This window comes from Notechis scutatus, chromosome 5, assembly GCF_049901735.1.
Source record: "Notechis scutatus isolate UNSWTSFEM ecotype Mainland chromosome 5, rNotScu1.2, whole genome shotgun sequence".
Lineage (NCBI taxonomy): Eukaryota > Metazoa > Chordata > Lepidosauria > Squamata > Elapidae > Notechis > Notechis scutatus.
In genome coordinates, this window is record NC_142013.1 from 113,696,478 (window position 1) to 113,720,705 (window position 24,228).

At 42.1% G+C, this 24,228-nt stretch overlaps 1 protein-coding gene across 2 annotated transcripts in view; it reads right to left on the minus strand.

The window, feature by feature from the left end:
• The window catches only part of ENOX1 (ecto-NOX disulfide-thiol exchanger 1), a 478,008-nt gene that overhangs the window by 100,507 nt on the left and 353,273 nt on the right, over positions 1 to 24,228 (minus strand). For both annotated transcript variants that reach the window (XM_087967587.1, XM_087967588.1), the window contains exon 9: positions 20,725 to 20,937. In XM_087967587.1, the coding sequence (XP_087823713.1) occupies positions 20,725 to 20,937 (213 nt within the window). The remainder of the gene's footprint in view (positions 1 to 20,724; positions 20,938 to 24,228) is intronic.

Consider the following 24,228-nt stretch of genomic DNA (forward strand, 5'->3'; position numbering starts at 1 on the left):
TGAAGGTTGGACAAGAAGCCATGGATGGAAACTAATCAAGGAGAAAAGCAACCATGAATTAAGGAGAAACTTCCTAACAGTGAGAACCATTAACCAGTGGAACAACTTGCCTCCAGAAGTTGTGAATGCTCCAATTCTGGAAGTTTTTAAGAAGAGATTGGATAGCTATTTATCTGAAGTGCTGTAGGGTTTCCTGTCTAAGCAGGGGGGTGGACTAGATGACCTCCAAGGTCCCTTCCAACTCTGTTCTTCTATTATCTGCCCACCCACCCCTCTCAATACCTTAATGTCAACTCTCTGTGACAGAGATCTAAGCCAATCATCACGTTACAGCTTATCCTAGGTAAGGTGAATCCAACTGCTAAATGATATTCCAAATTGCACGTACTTACGATTCAGGTTTTGTATTTCACCACCTTATTAAATTAATTGGAATAAGAATGGGAGACCATGAAAGGGTTATTGCGAAGGAATTTATTTTATTAACAATGTAATTTAGATTCTAATCATTCTTCTGTTGCACCTATTGCAAGGCCAAAGAGCACTGAACTTAATCAACAACCGGGGTGTAATTAATTAATGGCAGAAGGCTCTAGAAGAACATTTTCTTGAAGATGTGAGAAAAAGGCGCACTGCTATTTTAAGGGAGGGTGTCTATTAAGCTCAGAAGCTCTTGAACTTTTAAAATGTTTGACTGTGAAAATATCTCCTCTAAATTCTAACTACAGGTCTTGACCATGTTCTGGTGGCTTCTTGGTTGACTTGGCTTGTTGGAAGCCAACAAATGCCAACTCAGATAAATAATCAAACAGCCAACAAACAAAAGCCACATCAGGAACTACCAAGAACCACCAACCATAAGAGAGCAAATCCCTTCTAGCATTGCTGATGCTACCTAGTTGGGTCAAGAAAGGTCTGCAAGAAAACAATCAACCTCAGAGAGCACCAAGGAGCCCACCGTCCTCCTCCTCCTGCTCCTCCTCTCTACAAACTCCCCTCTCCTTCTAGCACTGCTGATGCTACCTACTTGGGTAATGAGACATCTGCAAGAAAACAGCCAAGCTCAAAGAGCCCTGAGGAACCCAGAGTCCTCCTATTTTTCCTCCTATTCTTCCTCTTCCACTTCCTCCTCTCCAAAAACCCCACTCCCTTCTAGCACTGATGAAATTACCTAGTTGGGTAATGAAACATCTACAAGGAAACAAACAAACTTCAGAGAGCACCAAGGACCCCTCAGTCCCCCCCCCCTCCTCCTCCTCCTCTCTGCAAACTCCAGAAAGGGACTTATGATGGTTTTTCACACTTATAATCCTTGCAGCATCCCCTTGGTCACATGCTGAACATTCAGATGCTTGGCAACTGACTCATATTTATGACAGTTGCAGTACCTGATGATTCTTGACTCTTGACGAATGTCTGTTTTCTTTTTATGTACACTGAGAGCATTTGCACCAAGATGAATTCCTTGTGTGTCCAATCACACTTGGTCAATAAAGAATTCTATTCTATTCTATTCTATTCTATTCTATTCTATTCTATTCTATTCTATTCTATTCTATTCTATTCTATTCTACTCTACTCTACTCTACTCTACTCTACTCTACTCTATTCTTCATTCCAATATTCTATTCTATTCTATTCTATTCTATTCTATTCTATTCTATTCTATTCTATTCTATTCTATTCTGTTCTATTCTATTCTATTCTATTCTATTCTATTCTACTCTATACTCTACTCTACTCTACTCTATTCTTATTCAATATTCTTCATTCTATTCTATTCTATTCTATTCTATTCTATTCTATTCTATTCTATTCTATTCTATTCCTGGGGTCAAATGATCCCCTTTTGCGACCTTCTGACCAGGAAAGTCAACGGAGAAGCCAAATTCACTTAACAACCATGCTACTCCCTTCAACAAATGCAACGACCCACTTCACAACTGTGGCAGGAAAAGTTGCAAAATGGAGCAAAACTCACTCAAGCAATGGTTCACTTAGCAACATAAATTTGGGGGCCAGTTGTGGTCGTAACTTGAGGATTTTCTATAATGGCAAGGAAGGATGGAGGAGCAGCTTCAACATTTCAGGTGCTTTGGTTAGGATTGGGTCATGAAAGGTAACAGATAATAGAATAACAGAGTTGGAAAGGACTTTGTAGGTCATCTAGTCCAACCCCCCGCCCAAGCAGGAGACCCTACACCATTTCTGACAAACGGCAGTCCAATCTCTTCTTGAAAGTCTCCAGTGATGAAGCTCCTACAACTTCAGAAGGCAACTTCTGTTCCATTGGTTGATTGTTCTCACTGTCAGGAAATTCCTCCTTATTTCCAGGTTAAATCTCTCCTGGATCAGTTTCCATCCATTATTCCTTGTCTGGCCTTCAGGTGCTTTGGAAAATAGCTTGACCCTTTCCTCCTCTCTGGGGCAGCCCCTCAAATATTGGAAGGCTGCTATCCTGTCTCCCCTGATCCTTCTCTTCCCTAGACTAGCCAGGCCCAGTTCCTGCAACCATCCGTCGTATGTTTTAGTCTCCAATCCTCTCATCATCCTGGTTGCTCTTCTCTGCACTTTTTCTAGAGTCTCAACATCTTTTTTATAGTGTAGTGACGAAAACTGGATGCAGTACTCTAAGTGTGGCCTTACTAAAGCTTTATAGAGTGGGATTAGTACCTCCCTTGATCTCGATTGTATCCCTCTGTTAATGCAATTTAGGATTAAATTGGCTTTTTTGGCAGCTGCTGCACACGGCTGGCTCCTATTTAGCTGGTTGTCCACTAAGACTCCGAGAATCCTCTCCCAGTTCTTGCTATTGAGCCTGGTTTCACCCATACTATTAAATGTGTCCTTTTGGTTTTTCTTGCCTAAATGTGGGACTTTACTTTTCTCTACATTGAATTTCATTTTGTTAAATATGGCCCAGTGTTCTAGTCTGTCAAGATCCATCTTGAGATATGATATTATACATCTTGGTTCTGAAAGTAGTTTTGGGGGTTTCTACAGGTAGAATTTCTACATTTTCTGGGGTTGTATCTTTCCTGCAACATTTAGAGTCGTCAAAAGATCATTTCACAATATTCTGCTTCTTTCTTCTCCCATTGACAATATAATCATAAAGCTTAAAAATGAGAAATGTGACACCTTTTGTCTTTTTCTCAGCTGTCGTCTTCCTTGCTGGGTTGGGATTTTTGAAGAGTTTTATCAAGGAAGGCTGTTGATCTACTTTTCTTTATATTTTAAAATATAAAATTGCCATCAAGTTTCATGATCGCAACAGGCTTCATGCTTCTTACAAAGCTATAGCCGAACAGCCACGTACAACAGGAGGGCCATACAAGAAGCACAATTAAATATTAATCAGCAAACATCTGCGGATTTATCTCCTGTCATATTAAATTTTCATTAACCAGATGCAACATTTTGTCTTGTCAATAAGTAAAAGACTGGAAATCATTTCTTTTCAAATTATACAGCATGGATAAAAAAAGAAATGTGGATGGATAGGTGGATGGATGGAAGGATGGATGGATGGATGGGTGGATGGATAGGTGGATGGATAGATGGATGGATGGATGGATAGGTGGATGAATGGATAGGTAGATGGATAGGTGGATGGATGAATAGATGGATGGATGGAAGGATGGATGGATAGATGGATAGATGGATGGATGGGTGGATAGGTGGATGGATGGATAGGTAGATGGATAGATGATGGATGGATAGATGGATGGGTGGGTGGATAGGTGGATGGATGGATAGGTAGATGGATAGATGATGGATGGATGGATGGATGGATGGATGGATGGATAGGTGGATGGATGGAAGGATGGATAGGTGGATAGATGGATGGATGGGTGCGTGGGTGAATGGGTGGGTGGGTGGATAGATGGATAGGTATGTGTGTGGGTATGTCGATGGATGGATGGATAGGTGGGTGGCCAGATAGATGGATGATGGGTGGGTGGGTGGGATGGAAGGTGGATGGATGGATGGTGCAGGTCATCACCTCCCTATTCCATATATGGGTGGGTGAGATCAACCTGGATAGGACAATCCATTCTTCAAAGATATTGGTTGCTGGAAAAGAAACTATTGTGGATATTTCTTGGACTTTCATACCACCCAACTGCATCGTGGACAACAATCTGTATCACCGGTTCAGCACCACTTAAACAAGAAAGAAAGCAACCATTCGCCCACATTGCAAAAATCAATCCATGTCCTCTTAATTTAGTACAGAAAGGAAAAGAGGATTCAGGCCCGGAGATGCAGGATAAGCAAATTAATTAGCGCAGTGATACTGAATTAAAACTTAAATACATTAGTGCAACTGAGACCTAAATGTTAATGGCTATTAAACTGGCTGGAAATACCAAGGAAAGCATCCCTCTCACCAGGACACCCCTGTAGAAAATGAGAGTTATATAGCTTTGCTACTGCACAGACAATAAGAACTACTCCGTGTCTCTTAAGAATGCAGCTTGAAGCTGCTAGGAGACCTTGGTCTCAAGCTTGTAAAGTTGGAGGAAGGACCTAGAACATAGAATAATAGAGTTGGAAGAGACCATGGAGGTCTTCCAGTCTAACCCTTTGCTCTATACCATTTCAGCTAAATGGCGGTTCAGTCTCTTTTTGAAAGCCTCCAGTGATGGAGCACTCACAAGTTCTGGTGTCAAGCCATTCCATTGGTTGATTGCTCTCACTGTTAGAAAATTTTTTCCTTAGTTCTGAGTTGCTTCTCTCCTTGATTAGCCTCCATCCATTGTTTGTCTTGCCTTTCGTTGGTTTGGAGAATAATGTGAACCCCTTTTGTCTTTGGAGGAGCCCCTCAACTATTGGAAGTCTACTGTCATGTCACCCCTAGTCCTTCTCTTCATTAGACGTCAGGCTCATGCTAATAAAGGTCATCTCCATTGCTTAGGGTTCTGTTCCAGACTGGCAGTCCTTGTTGAGGGATGAGACAAAACTGGACAAACTATAATTTGGGCCAGAAATGTAGTTTCCTGAACAGTTGAAGATTAGAATATATTTGTCAGGCTTCAAGAACCGAGAAAGACATGTAGAATGACTTCTATTTTCTTTGTTGTCCTTCCTCTAAAGACAGAAAACTTGCCAAATTAAAGCCGATTATACTGTTGTACCATAAAAGGTGCACTCAGAGAATTGATAGGGAGGAGTCATCTTAACTCTCTTTTCTCCCAATCAAACTACCTGAACTCCACTGTTTCTTTGCCTTCGGGAATGCAGATCTCGTTCTGGGAATCCAGGCTACAATCCACTACAGTCAGTTCTATACGGTTACAGGTTTGTGGATTGGGTTGTCCTTTTTTAAAGCCATGTTGAGCATCAGGATTTTTTCATAGCCCTGGATCACCCTACTTGGATGGAATGAGTACAAAATGAACAGCGAACACAATCAACCAGCTTGCCTTCAGAAGTTATGGTTTCTCCATCACTGGAGGTTTTTAAGAAAAGATGGACAGCCATCTGTCTGAAATGGTATAGGGCAGTGGTGGCTAACCTTTTGGGGATCCTGTGCCAAAAATTGTGTGTGCGCTTGCGCTTGCGTGCTCGAATGCCAGCACCCAGAAGGCAATGCACGCCCCTCTCATGCCCCCTGCGCATGTACGCGCAAATCCCCCCCCCTTTATCTGCACTGCGCTTCCCAGATGATTTTTTGGCTGGTTTGAGGCTTGAAACAAGCCTCTGCAGGCTTTGCAGGCCAAATAATAGGCCCGTTTTGTCACTTCCAGTATTACAGGAAGTGATGAAACGGGCCTATTATTCATCCTGCAAAGCCTGAAGAGGCTTTTTTCAAGACTCTGGGAGACCTAAAAAAGGCCTCAAACCAGCCAAAAAATCAATTGTAAGGCATGCACATGAGTAGTGAGGTAAGTTTGCCTGCAGCTCGCGTGCCGTCACAAATGGATCTGCATGCCACGTGTGCCACGTGTGCCATAGGTTCGCCATCATGGGTATAGGGTTTCCTGCTTGATCAGGGGGCTGGACTAGAAGACCTCCAAGGTCCTTTCCAATTCTGATAATGTTCTATGAAATGTCTTCATTCCTACCGTTTGGCCGCTGCAGCTGGTGTCTGGATGAGGGAGGTTCAGTTATGATGAAGGTTCCTCTAGTAAGTTTTTGGGCAGTGTCACCATTATAGAGATGACATCTTTGAAGATAACCCAGATTCAGTTCTCTTTGGAGCCGAAATGCATTATCATTCTGATAAAGATTGATGGACTGCACAGTTAAACATCACGACTCAACAGTTGTATTTTGGTGTAGACATCCAAATGCTGCTCTGGTCAACTTTATCTCTGGGATCTTGTCTGCCTTGGTCACCTTCTGGATCAGGGTTCATCAAACTTTAAGATGGATGGACCTCAAGAATTCCTCTAGCCATTTCCAGGAGTTGAAGCCCACCCATCTTAAAGTTGCCAAATTTGAGAAGCACTGTTCTAGATTAAGAATGACATTATCTCACTTTCTTCCAGTTCTTCTTCATGAATGACCCCTCAGAGATTCAGTTAGAACTGGAGAAGCTTCTTGGATGAGAAGTGAAATGTTTTCAAGGGGAAAACTTCAAGAAAGTCCAGTGGCCTCCAAGAAAAACACCTTTAGGACAACCATGGATGGTTGAGAGTCTAACCCTAACCCTAACCATAGACATTTGACTACTTGGAGATCATTAACACTGAATGAAATGGGACACTGCAAGTATTTCTCTCTTAGAGATTGAGAAGGTTTTATATTTTCAGGTCCTTCCTAAGTTTTTGTCAGATGTCGAAAGAGAGTTTGCAGATAGTTATGCTCCATTTTCATCATTAGTTTATTAACATCAGAAGGACTGAACTCAACAGAGTAATTTCCCAAGATTAAGCAACGATAGGGATGGGTGGAAAATTAATTATCCCGATATGCATTAATAACAATATTAATTATCATCCTGACATTATTTTGCCACTGAATTAATAGGCTGCCAAAATGTCGTAATTTCTCTCTCTCTCTCTCTCTCTCTCGCTCTTTTGGGACCTCAAATAATACTTGACAGTCTCTTTAATGGAGTTGTAGTCTTTACTGGAGAACTCCAGAAGCAGGTTGAAGCATTTAGATGGCAGATGGTAGATGGCAAGACTTCAATGATGAACAGGCAACGAAGTCCAGGTCCTGTCAGCCATGGAAGCCATATATTATAGAATATAATAACAGAGTTGAAGGGACCTTGGAGGTCATCTAGGTCTTCCTAGGATCAAACTCACAGACTCCTGATTGTGCCTAAGAATTTGGGAGGAGGGATTTCTTAGTGAGCAGAAGATTAGACTCAACAACATTCTTTCTTAGAAGTCAAGGACAAGTTACCCTGCACCCGGAGAGGAGCATCTGGAGGAAGGTCTCCAGTTGAGATGATGTTTGATTGGACCATGTGATGGATTGATAGGTGCAGGGGGATGGATCTTTGAATTTCTCTTGCGGAAGGGAAAACCTGGAACTCTCAGATTCAGGTTTTCCCAGATGTGCCAACACGACTCCTTTAATAAATTCTTACTTGGATGAACTTTGTTTCTGAGTGCTAAATGGAAATGGGCAGTTTCATTGGAATGCTGACTGTTCTACCTGGTCCACTACCGGTTCACCTAACACAGGGCTCGCCAACCTTTTGGACCTCAGGGACCACCAAACTCATAATTTTAAATCCCGCGGACCACTAATATGGATTTTGACTGACGGTGGCTTGCTGGCGTTGGTGGGGAAGTCCGTCCCATATTTCAGAACTGCAGGAGTCACAGGACTGGCCCTTTGGTCATCCCGGAGCAACTGCTCCTCCACCTGGGTGCACCGGCCTGCCATGGACTGGAAGAGCAGCTGCTCTGGATGACCAAAGGGCCAGTCCTGTGACTCCTGCAGTTCTGGAATATGGGACCGACTTTCCCACCAATGTCAGCAAGCCACCCCGGGGTGGATTTCCCTCCCCCGCCGTTGGTCTTAACCTTCCAGTTCCAGTTCACATGGCTCTACTCAAGGTAAGGTTTGTGTTCGGCCAAAGGGTGGGGGCCAGCGGGTTGGTGGACCATGTGGGTGACACAGCCTTGTGTTCCTGCGCAACCTGGATTAATTGCTTTGGGGGGGACATTCCTCTGAGGACCACCCACATTTTCTCATGGACCAGCAATCAACGGCCCACCAGTTGACGACCACCGACCTAACACACACACGCAGATTTCCACACACCAGCTGAGGCCTGCAGCACCAGTCAGCCAGTCAAGATAAAAACACAGGGGCAGGTGGGAGGTCTGATCCTGATCTTTTCTCTCCTTTCTCCTCTCAGCTGAGGCCTTTTTTTTTTTTTACTACCGGTTCAGGCGAACCGGGTTGAACCGGTATCATACCACCACTGTGACAGATCCTCTTCTTCTTCATGGCCTCCCTTACCTTAGTATTTGTAGAAGGCCTTAGTGCAGTGGCCCCCAACCTTTCTTGAACCAGGGACCGGTTTCACGATTATTTATTCTTCCATGGAGCGGTACCTGAGTAACGCGAGACTCCACCGCCATCGGGACGGCTCTTCATTCGAAGCCGCCGCCCCCCTTCGACGAAACTAAGGCGCGAGCACCCAAACGCCGCTTTCCAACCGAAAACCTGGAAGCAACTGAAAACCCGGAAGCACCGTCGAAACAAGATGGCGGCACCCAAGCTTTGTGGCCCGGCAAAAAATGATCCACGGACCGGTACCGGTCCGGGGACCGGTGGTTGGGGACCCCTGCCTTAGTGGATGGAAGAAGGGAAAAAGCAGATTGCTCTTCCAAGGACTCCATCTTTGAGAATGGAGGTCAAGTCAAGGATGTTGAATGACACGGAAACCTGCAAAGAATTTGCTCAGCAGAGATATTTTTCTGAAGGAAGGCTTCTGCGGGTATTGTTATTATCCTTGCAGAAAAAAGCCAGCTCACAACTAAGTTTGATTGGCTGTCACTATCCATTTTCCATAAGGAGAAAGATGGCCTCAGAAGGCCAAACCACAGATGTTGGTCTCCTCCGAATTATGCTGTTTGGGTCAAGTAGCAGGCAAGGCCTCTTCAATCACCGAAAGAATATGGAGCAATTTCAAAGCTGGCATTGAGAGACGGTGGAGAAAAGCGAATAGTTTGATTCAAGTGGAAAGCGGAGATGGATTTTGTAAGAAAAGATGCATCTGCGAAGGGAGTACTTTACTCTCTATGGGGAATGAAGAGGGGTGAATCTCTGTGCGTAACTCTACTATTTGACACCGACTTTCAGATATTTCTTTTAAATCTTTTTTTTTAATGAGTTAAAACTGACATCGGTAAAGAAACAAAGCAAATAAGGGAGAATCGTGAATAAATAAGAACGAAACTAGAAAAGGAAGTAGATAGAGAAAAGATTATAAATAAGCAGCTTCCAAACCATTTTTTTACAGCAGTTATAAATGGATTTATACAGGTGGTCCTTGACTTACAAGAAGTTCATTTAGTGACCATTCGAAGTTACAAGGCACTGAAAAACAGGGAATAATGTCCATTTTTCACACAACCATTGCAACATCCCTATGATCGAAATTCAGGTGCTTGGCCATTGATTCATATTTATGACGGTTGCATGCAAACCTCTTCTTCTGACAAGCAAAGTCAATGGAGAAGCCAGATTCGTTTAACAACCGTGTCACTATCAACTGCAGTGATTCACTTAACAACCATGGCAAAAAGGTCGTAAAATGGGGCAAAACCAACATTGCAATTGTCTTGTTTTGCAACAGTCATAAAACAAGAACTACCTGTCTTTGAGCCTTTATTTCTCTAAGATTACATCTTAATCTTTGTCTCTTGTATCCTTACGATTTATATTGACTGTTTCATAGTATGATTTGATTGCTGATTGTACCCTATGACTATCAATAAGTGTTGTACCTGATGATTCTTGATTCTTAACGAAGGTATCCTTTTCTTTTATGTATACTGAGAGTATTTACACCAAGACAAATTCCTTGTGTGTCCAACCACACTTGGCCAATAAAGTATTCTATTCTATTCTAATTCTCTTCTTTCCATAAACAATTCTTTCTCATCTTCGAACCCATAAATCACACGTTCATTTTTCTTATTTTTATTTTCAGCCAAAAGTCCATAAGGACTTTCCAGTCCCTAACCAGTTTGGCTCTTGATCTTTCTGTACTACCGCAAGTTCATTTTGCCATCTCGGTTTAATTCCATCACTTTCACCCACCGTTCCTCCGCTTTCGAAATCTTTCCATTTTTGCTCCATCGTCTTGAAAATAGTGATCATAGGCAAAAACCTGCTGTGAGATTTTTTCCAGAAGACTCGGTCTACACATGTTACTGAATAAATCAATAACATTCCTTTTAGGTTAGCAGGTGGATGGGAGTAGTAATGTTGGCCTAACGATGACATGTATAGAGGACAAGGGAGATGACACCAGATAAAGACTGAATGCACCAATTATCACATTAAACAAGAGGAAAATCTTCTACGGACAAATTCCACCCGTGCTTTCTACAATTTTGTAAACAACAAACTAAAAGAGTCAAGGTCCATTCCACCCCTGAATGGACCTAATGGCAAAGACTGCAACTACGATACCATCAAAGCAAACCTCTTGTAACACATTGTTTGGCTCAGTATTTGTAAACAGCAATGGTTCATGCCCAGTATTTCCTAGTCGAACCACAGACAACTACATATCTAATACATATCTAATGATCTAATACATATTGATTTTACAGTAGACAATGTTGAAAAAGCACTACGCAATCTAAAACCATCTCTATCTATTGGACCGGACGGAATATGTGCCTACTTCTTATAAAAGCTATCCACTGCCATAGCCGAACCTCTAAGCATAATCTTCAAAAAATCTTTCAGGACCAGCTCCTTGCCAAAACTATGGTCACAAGCCACGGTCATCCCCATCTTCAAAAAGGGAGACCCATGCCTAGTTGAAAATTACAGACCAATCTCTTTATGTTGCGTCACCTGTAAAGTCATGGAATCAATAATTAACCAATCCATTTCCCTCCACTTAGAGACAAACAACCTACTCTCTAATAAACAATTTGGTTTCAGAAAAAAAACTATCCTGCAATCTACAACTCTTACACTGCAAAAACATATGGACTACACAACTCAATCAGGGCAAAGCAATAGACGCAATCTACATAGACTTCTGTAAAGCATTGGATTCAGTGGTACACGACAAACTACTCCTAAAACTAAAATCTTATGGCATCTCTGGACACCTGCATAACTGGATAGAAGCATTCCTGTCAAACAGACAACAAATGGTCAAAATTGGGAGCGTCCTATCAAATTCTGTACCTGTCAACAGTGGTGTCCCCCAAGGCAGTGTTTTAGGACCAACTCTCTTCATACTCTACATAAATGACCTCTGTGATCATATTAAGAACAACTGCATTCTCTTCGCTGATGATGTAAAGCTATTCAACACCACAGACAATACTGCTACCCTTCAAAAAGACCTTGACTATGTATCAGAATGGTCAAACAAATGGCAACTTCAAATCTCAACAAATAAATGCTCTGTCTTACATATTGGCAAAAAAAATAAAATACAGGCTGAATAGTCAAGACCGTGTTGATGATCCAAGAAGAGTTCTCCACTCTTCTACTCATTGCAGAATACCTTATGCCACCAGACTTGAAATTCTAGACCTAGAAAACCTAGAACTATGCCGCCTTCGGTCCGATCTAAGTATAGTACATAAAATCATACACTGCAATGTCCTACCTGTCAATGAATATTTCAGCTTCAACCATAACAATACAAGAGCAAACAATAGATACAAACTCAAGGTTAATCACACCAAACTTGACTGCAGGAAATACAACTTCAGCAACAGAATGGTCAATGTCTGAATACTCTACCTGACTCTGTGGTTTCTTCCCCAAACCCCAAAAACTTTAACCTTAGACTTTCTACTATTGACCTCACCCCTTTCCTAAGAGGTCTGTAGGGGATGTGCATAAGTGCACCAACGTGCCTACCGTCCCTGTCCTATTGTTTCTTTTATTTTTCTTATATGTATCCATGTATTCATAACTATGTTTTCACTTATACCTATTATCTTGTAAGCAATTGACAAACCAAATAAAAAATAAAATAAAATAAATAAACAAGCAAGGATGGGAATGGACATCAGCAGATAAAACCAAGCCAAGCATTTATCAACAGATCAGGAAGAACTTGGAATAAGAGCATTCAGTTTTGGTCGCCACAATTTTAAAAAGATGTTGAGACTCTAGAAAGAATGCAGAGAAGAACAACACAGATGGTTAGGGGACTGGAGGCTAAAACGTATAGAGAACAGTTGCTGGAGTTGGGTATGTCTAGTCTAATGAAAAGAAGGAGTAGGGGGGACATGATAGCAGTCTTCCAATATTTGAGGGGCTGCCCCAAAGAAGAGGGAGTCAAGCTATCCTCCAAAGCACCTGAAGTCAAACAAGAAGCAACGGATGGAAACTAATCAAGGAGAGAAGCAACCTAGAACTAAAGAGGAATTTCCTGACAGTGAGAAAAATTCATCAGTGGAACAATTTGCCTCCAGAAGTTGTGAAACGTCCATCACTGGAGGTTTTCAAGAAGAGATTGGACCACCTTTTGTCCGAAATAGTCTAAGGCAGGGGTCTCCAATCTTGGCAACTTTAAGACTTGTGGACTTCAACTCCCAGAATTCCTCAGCCAGCAAAGCTGCTAAGAAATTCTGGGAGTTGAAGTCCACAAGTCTTAAAGTTACTAAGGTTGGAGACCCCTGGTCTAAGGTCTCCTGTCTGAGCAAGGAGTTGCATTAGAAGGCCTTCAAGTCAGTGGTGGGATTCAATCATTTTTACTACTGGTTCTTTGGGCATGGCTTGGTGGGAGTGGCAAGAGAAGGATGCTGCAAAATCCCCATTCCCTCCCCACCCCACTAACCTGCTTTCCAGATCCGTTCTCCTGTCCAGGGATCTACAACCTTAGCAACTTTAAGACTTGTGGACTTCAACTCCCAGAATTCTGGGAGTTGAAATCCACAAGTCTTAAAGTTGCTAAGGTTGGAGACCCCTGCTCCTGTGCAAGGCAACCAAAGAAGACCCAGCCAATCAGCTGGGACTCGGGAGGAAGCGAATAGATGGGGGTGGGGCCAGTTAGAGGCGGTATTTGATGGTCCTTCAAACTACTCACAATTTCCGCTACCAGTTCTTCAGAACTGGTCCGAACCGGCTGAATACCACCTCTGCTTCAAAATCCCTTCTAACTTTGTCGTTCTATTATTCCTTTCTACCAAAAAGGAGAAGGAAGAGAAGTACAATGTGTTTTGGAAGAAGCATGATGCCAAATCACAACAAACTTGATATATTCTAGGAGATTGTCTGAAGATCACCAAGGCTTGTCACTCAGCTCCATAAGAAACTCTGCTGAAAAGCTACGGAATCTTTCCTAGTTTGAAAACGGGAATTTTGAAAGGCTTAGCCATTTATTGAGCAATTTCCCTGCCGCCGACAGCTGAGAAGCGAAGTCCTGGGGATTTCCTGAACTCCTAAAGGAAAGACAGAATACACAATATGTCTCACAAACAAATACACAACAGCATCTCCCACTTGTGATATTTTACAGAGGCCACGCCGCAATACAAGATGGCCTATCATCACGAGAACTACATTTAAAAAAAAAAAATGAAAATGTAAGCTTGGAAGCCCCATTCACCCACAAAAATCTCTTCTCTGGTAGAAAAAAAAGAGAGAGATGTATTTAGCCATTCTGTTTGCACAAATGCTCTTATCGGTGGATACAGCTTGCTCTCATTGTTTGCCTTTCTTGGAAAGGAAACAATTCAATTGCTAAAATGCCTCTTTTATACCTAGAGAGCGCTTGAATTTCCACCTGTCTCAGATCCCGTCAGAAAATCTGTGCAAACATGTATTCTGAGGATTGATGTTAATAATTCAGAAGTCTTATTTGGGCAATAAAAAGAGGGTATTCCGAAAATTAAGGGATATTTTAGTTTTGGCTAACACTCCCAACCCCATTATTCTATGTTCTATAATAAACACCCAGGTAGCTGCTTATAGCCAGGTGCTAATTTTTACAGCATTCCAGGTTTAATCCTAAACTGGCCCAGGTAACCCTGGTACCTTCATATGACACCTGGGAATTCTAGATCAGTTAGCACCACTTGGGTAAGGCCATATTTGAATACTGCATTTAGTTTTGGTTGCCACAATACAAAAAAAAAGGTGTTGAGACTCTAGAAAGAGTACAGAGAAGAGCAACCAAGATGATTAGGGGACCAGAGACAAAAAATATATGAAGAACGGTTGCAGGAAGTGGGCATGTCTAGTCTAGTGAAGAAAGGGACGCAGTGGCTCAGTGTCTAAGACAGTGAGCTTGTCAGTCAGAAAGGTCGGCAGTTCGGCGGTTCGAATCCCCAGCGCCACGTCACGAAGTGAGCTCCAGTTACTTGTCCCAGCTTCTGCCAACCTAGCAGTTCGAAAGCAGGTAAAAATGCAAGTAGAAAAATAGGGACCCCTTTGGTGGGAAGGGAACAGCGTTCCGTGCGCCTTCAGTGCTTAGTCCTGCCAGCCACATGACCACAGAGATGTCTTTGGACAGCACTGGCTCTTCTTTGGCTTGGTAATGGAGATGAGCACCACCCGCTAGAGTAGGAAACGACAAGCACGTATGTGCGAAGGGAACGTTTACCTTTCCCTTAGGCTAGTGAAAATAAGGACTAAGGATGGATGACATGATAGCAGTCTTCCTATATTTGAGGGGCTGTCACAAAGAAGAGGGGGATGACCTATTTTCGAAAGCCCCTGAAGGCAGGACAAGAAGCAACGGATGGAAACTAATTTGTCATAACTATAAAACGGTCATTAACCAGCTAAGGACAATCTGGAATCAACACTAAATTCAGAATGAGTTGAATATTTTGCCATTCAAGACCTGGACATAATAGGGCCATTTATGAAAACTTGTACATCTAATTAAGATTATCATCGACATACTAAAGATAAGAGGAAATTATGATGGTGATGATGAAATGTTTTATTTCCATGTCCTTACTTTACTTCTTTCTCAAAAACAAAAAAAGAGTTCAGTTTTATACGAAGTTGCCAACTTTCGAAACTACTGATTCGAAACAAAACCTGATACACTGATTTCAAAAAGAATTGTGAACGGCTTGAATCGCATTTTAAAAAAACCTTGGCCTTTCTACCTGCAAACCACAGTTATACTTAATCAACATCAGATGTGAAATATTATATGCAATGTGTGGATGATTAATTTCCAAAACGCACAATTTTGAGATCGCTGACGTGAAATGTTTCCCCCAGAAATGATTGTTGTACATCTGGTTCTTTCGTTTATGTACTTGTGTACGTTCTGTCGCTGAGAAACATTCAATATTTTACATTTAATCATGGCATATGAAATGTTTGCACATTAGATTGGGCATGAATAAAACATCAGCCCAATAATCACCCCTCGTAAGTTTTCAGAAACTATATCCCGCGTCACCTGAAAAAATAATAATAATAAAAAGGAAAGCTAGCTTTTCATTTTTCTTTGTCTTGACTGGAAGAATGTGTTGTAAATGGTCACTGCGTTTTTATTTTATTTTAAGAAGATAAAAAGAAATTCAGGAGGGCCGTTAGTCCAATTATGGTTTTTATAAAGAAGGGCCATTAAAGCAATAGAGCTGATTAGGATTTCACCAAAGAAACACATGCCAGCTTTTCAATATTGGAAAGAACTCATCTGCTAAGTGTGTACATTTGCAGAAAAATCAATGGGATGCAGTTCCTGCCAAAATTTTGCACCAGATTCCTCTCTCTGGACTGGAATCCACTTTGGAAAATTAATAGGTTTGGGGGGAGAAAGAACCCAGCAATTTACATATCATTCTTGACTTTTGCCGCTCTGTTTATCACAATGATTTCCCCTTCAATCATACGCTGACACCAAATCATCTACAATTACTCCTCGACTTGCAGCTGTTTGTTTAGTGACTGAAGTTAGAACAGTGCTGGAAAAAGGGACTTTTATGACCGTTTTTCACACTTATGACATTTGCAAGGTCCCTATCATCATGTGATCAAAATCCGGACACTTGGCAACTGGCATGTACTTATGACGGTTGCAGTGGCCCAGGGATCACACAATCCCCTTTTGAGAGCTTCCGACAAGCGAAGCCAAGGGGGAAAGCCAAGATTCATTTAACAACTGTGGGATTTACTTAAAAACTGCAGTGATTCCCTTAACAATCGTGTCAAGGAAGTATTGTGGCTTGCCGGTGGCTAGCGGAGCTGGCAGCAGAGTCGGACAGTGAGGAGGTTGGGGAGGAACCCGGGCCAGTCCTGGAGGCTGAGGAAGGCTCGGACGAGGGCTCTGCATCAGAGACAGGGCAGGCTGGCAGTCATCAGCTGCCTTCAGAATCGGAGATCAGCGGGGAAGAAGAACAGCTGGAGCCTGTTCTCAGTGTGTGCATGCGCAGAGCTGCCAGGAGAAGGGAACAGTTAAGGAACAAGGGTCAACTCAGGAGTAAAGGCTCAAGTGGACAGTGAATGGCCCCTCTCATAGGGATTAAAAGAGGAGCAAAAAGGGAGGGGGCTTTTGCAGGAAACAATTCGTTCATTCGTTCGTTGCAGTAGTGGGAAGATCTGTCTGTGCATCTCAGAAACTCTGTGCTGAGTCCTTCCTTGTCAGCACTGTGTTTGAAAATATACTTGGCCGTTCTCCAGGTGAGATAAGGTCTGTGCTCCTCATTACACCCTTGAAAGGCTGTTTGCCAGGCCTTTGGTTGAAGGTGAATGCAAGAAATTCACCTTCATTTAATAAAAGGGGTTTTGACGGGACAAAAAGTCTGCTTAGTGCTTTTTGGGGGAAGCCTAGGTCAGAACAGGAAGGTCCTAAGATGGGGCAAAACTCACTTCACCCTGGCCTCACTTAGCAACATAAATTTTGGGCTCAACTGTGGTCATAAGTTCAAGGAGTATTTACACTTCAGTAACACAGAGCTACCTCTGTCTACCAGAAGAGTTTATGTGCAGCGACGGGAGAGACTGTGAGTAGGAAGAGCTACTGAGAGAAAAGGAGGATGAGCCTCAGTATTACAAGCCATCCTTCACTTAAGACGATTTTAGTGACCTCTCAAAGTTACAATGTCCCTGGAAAAAAATGTGACTTATGACTGGTTCTCAAACTTATGGATGGAGAGAATTAACTGCAGAAGATACATCACGCACCGAGCAGTTAAAGTTGAACTTTCTCTTAAAAGAACACTACGTGAGAATATAGTTTAAGTCCTTGGTGTTCTCTGAGCTTGGTTGCTTTCTTGCAGACATACTGATGATGTTACCTAGTTGGGTCATGAAATGTCTGCAAGAAAACAACCCAGCTCAGAGAGCACCAGAGACCCCACAATTGAACCCCAAAGCTAAATATATTCTCTTCTACTGGAACATTGTTTATAGCCTTGGTTCTCTTCCTTCTGATGACGAGTTTTATTCTTTGGAGGCTCGTTTAGTGACGTCTCTTTCTTACTGCTACAAACACGTTCCTCACATTTTTACCTTACATGTTAGATAGGGTTTGATCTTTCTCAAGGCTACTTAATCTGGTAGTGGCCCTACCAGGTCCCTGTGCTAGCTCTCTAAAACAGAACATTAGAAGGTTGTCTGTTATGTCTCACCTGGACAAACAAAGTAATAAGTCCAAATTTCCAACTGAAACACAAATAAGCAGGCAACTGAAACACAAATAAGCAGGCAAGTCCGGTAATTACAGGGTTAAATTCCTTAAGCCGACAACATTCTTGGCAGTCTTACGCAAGCTGTCTGCCAAGTCCGATAAGGAAGCAGGAACATAAATCACAAGCTGTCGCCACACACAGGATAATTCTGAAGCTTCTCTCACTAAATAACACGTTGTCCCGAACAAGAACCCAGAGCTAACACACCCACTTTTATTCCCTGTGGGGCGTGTCAGTCCCTCACCTCAGTCTCTGATTTGTCCTTTCTTTCTGCATTGCATCTCATGCTTTTGCCTGCGTCTTTGCTTCGCATCAAACCAACATTCCTCAGCCAGAGGCTCTGATACACCCTCCTGGTTATCTGCCGACACCTGAGGCACAACCAGGGAGGAAGGTCTTGCCGAAGAGGAAACTCCTGGGGAGGAAGGCAATTCCAAATCCTCTAACAAAGCAGGCTCAAACCTCAGAGCCAAATCCTCCTCTTCCTCATTGTCCAAGTCTGTGTCCTCTAACAGAGCAGGCTCAAACCTCCGAGTCACAATAGTTGTCCATCATTTTCTCTCGAGTGGACAGTAGGAATTTTTATTATTGTTTTTATTGCAGTTTTCAAAAATACAAATCTTATTTATATTCGTAGCAACGTTTTAGCATTGACAAATACATATAACTTAGAATTAGAATTAGAATTCTTTTTATTGGCCAAGTATGATTGAACACTTGTCTTGGTGCAAATACCTTTATTATATACACATCTATGTTAATAATCTCTTAAGGTGTCTTGTTTTATTTGCAATCATCCATTCTTCCTAATCTTTATATCTATTTTTTAACCACTCATACCATTTATCCCATATTGCGTAATAACCGGAATCCTCTTTATCTTTTATTTCTAACATAAGCTTATCCATTTCAGCGCATTCTGGTATTTTTTGTATGACTAGATCCTCTGAAGGGACATTAGCTCCTTTCCACAATTGTGTAAAAGCTATTCTGGATGCTGTCAAAATATGATGTATACTATACTTAATCTTTTTAGGGTATTGGCCTGGGATTATTCCTAATAGAAAAAATTCCGGTTTGTGTTCAGTTTGGTGTTTGGTGATCTCTTGAAGCCAATTTTTTTAACCCAATATTTTAACCCAATATTTCCTGGTCTCGGGGCATAACCACCACACATGATAAAAAGTACCATCTTTATGTCTTTACTGCGCTGAGAATAAATATGGTGTTTTGATAGCAACCATTCTATCTAAACTCGTGCAGTTGGATAGCTACCGTACATATCATGCACCTAAAGGCAGGACAAGAAGCAACAGATAGAAACTAATGAAGGAGAGAAGCAACATGGAATGAAAGACAAACTTCCTAACAGTGAGGACGATTAACCAGTGGAACTGCTTGCCACCAGAAGTTGTGGCTGCTCCGTCACTGGGATTTTTAAAGAAGAGATTGGACAACAATTTTTCACGAAAGATGTAGGGTTTCCTGCTTGAGCAGGGGGTTAGACTAGAAGACCTCCAAGGTCCCTTCTAACTCTGTTATGTAGGCAGTATGTAAGAATCTATAGCAGTTCATCTACCTGAATTTTCTACCCTTTAGATTCAGAAGATGCCTCAAATTTTCAAATTTTGCCCAAATGACATATTACTTCTTTTTTGCCTCATATATAGTCAAATACAGGGAGTGGTATGGTGGACTAGAGGTGGAGCTCCTGCCTCACAATCAGGAGGCTGTGAGTTTGATCCCAGGTAGAGGCAGGTATTTCTTTCTCTGGGCACTCTGAGATTTACAGTATCTGCTGAACAAAACTCTGCATTGGTGACAGGAAGGGCATCTGGCCAGTAAAACACTCTACTAGCTCCATTCAGTTGCCCCGACTCCACCCCGCAAGGGATTATGGGATCATTAAAAGAGGATGACATAATTAAATATAGCCTCTGGAGTTAGATCCAACACTTTCATGCATTTTTCTTCATTTCTTTTTTCCTTAATTGTACAAGATCATTTTTTTTAAAGGTGACCTCCAAATATATATTTGTCTGAGCCATAAATTTGTGCAGCCACTCTGGCAATTTGATTTTTTTTTAATTATTATTATCATCTTCATGACATGCGATATATAATTTCTCCTTTGAAAACAGATTTATGGGGTCATCAAGTTCCCTGCAACACCTGAAGATCTTGTTCTTTGTCCCTCACCGATAGCTGAGCAACTATTAGTGTTTCTATCAGGGCAGAAATTTCCGTCCCAATTTTTAATCTCTTTGCCTCTCTATATAAACATAAATGCTCTAATTCATATCAGCAGATAGCGGTAATACAGGTAGTCCTTGGACTTATAATATTCATTTAGTGACCGTTTGAAAATACAATGGCACCGAAAAAGGGACATGACTGGGTTTAACCATTGCAGCATCCCCGTGGCCACATAGTCAAAATTCACAAGCTTGGCAATTGACTCGTATTTATGACGTCCGGGCATCGCCTGATCCCCTTTTGCGACCTTCTGAGAAGCCGAGTCAACAGGGAAGCCAAGTTTCACTTAACAACAGTGTCACTAAATGAGATTCACTTAACAACTGTGATAAGGAAGGTGGTAAAATGAGGCGAAACTCACTTGACAAACTTAGCCACAAAAAATATTGGGGCTCCATTGTGGTTTTAAGTCAAGGACAACCTCTACGCTCCCACTACTTCATTCTTCTATTGTGTTCAGCCCAACTAACAAACAGTAGTAACTTTGCTCACCTTGAAATTGGGAAGGCCTGCTCCTTGTTCTTCACAGCCATGCCCACGAGACATGAAACCATAGACAATGAGTAGACTGCAACTACTTACCCGCGTGACTACAAGCCTATCACCATTCAAACTACTAACACAACAACCACTACCACCACCACCGCAACAAAAAAACCTTACAGGGCTAACTGGGTTTACTTACATTGAGTAAGGATGCCCATCAAAGCATTCTTAAAGTTGTCCTTGGCTTGGTCCATCTCTTGTTCGTGGGTGGCTCTTTCGTTCATGAGCCGGCGGACGTGGCTGTTGGCTGATTGCACCATCGAGTAGAACTGGTTAGACGTTCGCCGGTTCACCTCCCCTCGTTCGATCCAGGTGAGTAACACCACTATGGCCTCGGAGAACTTGCTGTCATCTGGAACGAAACCCATTCAAGAAAAGCCAACGTTACCGTCACACGTTCGTTGGGCGACAAATAGATTTCAGCGCTTACAAATTGTCCCATGAAGACTATTTATGACGTTATCTTAGACTAGGTTTCAAGCCCAAAATTGACATATATGGAGCCATTTTATTTAGCCTTATTATATATTCCTTTTCTTTCTTTCCCTTTGCTGGTTATTGGTGGGGGGAGGAAGGGTTTCGGGCTTGCCACATTCCTAAGGGGAGAGGAGTGGAGATAGAGAGAGTTGTTTAGGCTAAGTGGTTCTCCTTCCCGTGAGAACGAAAGCTGGCCCTGCTGAGACTTGGAGGTGGAGATTAATGACACCAGGCCACGTTGATTTACTTCTATTGGGGAATGTGACTTTTGGGGGCTGTTTCTAATTTCCAATATTATGTGGTGTAATTCCGGGTCGTGTCAGATCCGGAATTACCACAGGATTAAATAAAATAAATAAAAGAAATCATTTTGGAAGACGGACTCTGTTCTTTTCTTTTTAAATGGATTTCATCACTTGGAAAACTTGACATCGGGCTTCGGGCATCTCATATAACCCTTTATAAATTGCTCTCTAAAGCAATGATTATCAGGAGTGCCGTAAATGTTGTGGCTCGGATTTTCATTCATCCTGTATGCTGTCTTCATGATGTGAAGTAGGTTCACCGTGGGAATAATTAAGCACAAAGTATCTTTTAAGATTCCACCCAACGAGAGTGAAAGGACAACGAAGCGTCTGCAGATCCACATGTAAATCTTTCCAACAGGATCCTTGAACATACAACTGTTTTACAACACTCCCCCCGCTGCAAAGACGAGTGATTCCAGATGAGAGGTTTCCATCATTTGTCATGCTGCAGTGAAATCTGTGTGAAGCAGAAGGCATGTTGTGTTGGCGTATGAAACTTCCTGACTTCCACAGAAAAAGAAAGAGGAGATGTAAGAATAGAATTGTTGTCTCTCCTTTAAGTGGTTTATCCTCAAACGTAAGCCAAAGTTACATCTCTGAATCAATCGGTAGGGTTGATTCAGAAATGTAACTCTGGCTTATGTTTGAGGATAGACCATTGAAGAGAGGTTGACCTGACTCAACTAAAGAAGTTTCTTAGATGAGGAGTGAAATGTCTTCAAGGAAAAAGCACTCAAAGGTGTGTCATCCTTACCAGGGGGTGAGGCAACAGACTACAGATCAACATTTGTCTCATCTTTGTAAGGTTCTTACTCCCTTTTGACTTCAGTTCTTCAGATATCTCACTCTTGCTAGTGGCTGAGCTTAGTTCCAGTCCCAGATCAAGCAATAAAAGAGAATATTTCTAGATCTGGGTTGAAATGAGAGGTCCTTGGTGCTCTCTGAGCTTGGTGGTTTTCTTGCGGACATTTCGTTACCCAAACTAAGCAACATCATAGGTGCTAAAGGGAGTGTTGTTTGTGGAGAGGAAGAGGAGGAGAGGAGGAGGAGGAAGAGGAGAAAAGAGAAGGAGGAGGAGAACTGTGGGGCCTTGTTTTCTTGCAGATATTTCATTACCCAACTAAGTAACTATCACTGCTCGTCATCGGTGCTAGAAGGGAGAAGGTATTGTGGAGAGGAGGAGGAAGAGGTGCAGGAGGAGCAGGATGACGATGACTGTGGGGTCCTTGATACTCTCTGAGCTTGGTGGTTTTCCTGCAGATGTTTCATTACCCAACTAGGGAACATAATCAGTGCTAAAAGGGAATGGGGTATGCAGTGAGGAGGAGGAGGAGGAGGAGGAGGAGGAGGAGGAGGAGGATCACTGTGGGGTCCTTGGTGCTCTCTGAGTTTGGTTGGTTTCTTACAGATATTTCATTACCCAAACAAGGTAACATAATTAGTACTAGATGATGCTACCTAGTTTGGGTAATGAACTATCTGCAAGAAAACAACCAAGCTCAGAGACCACCAAGGACCTCCTCCCCCCTGTGCCAGATCAAGCATTAATTCATGTTTAGAAGCCTCTTAGAATATGAACCCCCCTCTTCCCTTTTTTTTTTTGGAGAAATTTGCATACTTCATCAATACGATGCACCTATCCTATGGAAAGGTGAAACGGTTGCAAAACGTTGGAAGGAATAAGGTAATCAACCTCTAAATCCCAGAATCCTTTTTTTTTGTGTGATGATTCATGGCTGAGCTTAGGACAAGGAGAAAGTAAACGGAGATATTTACGAAGGTTTGTTCCATGGGCTCCTTCAACCAACGTGTTTTTATGAACACCCAGATGGAAAGGAGGTGCCTCCAAAGAAGCTGTTTTTGATCTCCCTCCGTTGCTCCAGCAAATTAAGTAAATCACAGCCGCCGAGGCAAGAAATAAAATTATCAGAAGGCACTTTTCACCTTGATTACTCAACTGGAGATGTAAATATCTGAGATTCTACCGACAGCTCTAACGAAACCCTCATTTACAACAGGATTTCGTTGCAATCAGGAAATCTTCGATCATTTTCAGGTAGGAATCGAACCAGCCACGATAAAATCACAACTCTACTAGTTTTTACAATCCGTTCAGGCAAAATGATATATATATATGTTCGAAAAATCCTTTTCTTAGAAGCCAAGAGGAACATACTTAACATGTCAAGTTTGTAGGCTTTACGGTTCTAGAGATTTTGTGATGATGCATGAGTGGAATATAGGATGAATACTGAAATATATGAGGAATACTGCTATTATATATATTCTCCAATGCACCAGAAGGCAGGACAAAAAGCAACAGATGGAAAATAATCAAGGACAGAAACAACCTGGAATGAAGGAGAAATTTCCTAACAGTGAGGACAATTGACCAGTGGAACTGCTTGCCACCAGAAGTTGTGGGCGATCCATCACTGGAGGTTTTTAAGAAGAGACTGGACACATGTCTGAAATAGTATAGGATCTCTTGCTTGAGCAGGGGGCTGGACTAGAAGACCTCCAAGGTCCCTTCCAGCTCTATTCTGATTGACTGTTTATTACAGAACCATCCCAGCCTCCAAGGGATCTTCTCTTCCAATTTCTCCTATCCTTCCCATCTTGACTATCTTGGAATTCCTTGGAAACCAAGCTGTGTAATTACAGTATAATTTTGGGTGTGATAGAGGTTGTTTTGTTATTTTTGAAGGGGGAGAGGTTGCCAAGAAGCGCGAAGTATTTCCCGAATGAAAACTCCTCGTCCACATTTAATTAAAGGCAACTTTTAGAAGCTACAAAGGATCATGAGCCTGTTAATGGTTAATTAATGGTTCTTTAGGAGAAGAAAAAAGACTTCATTG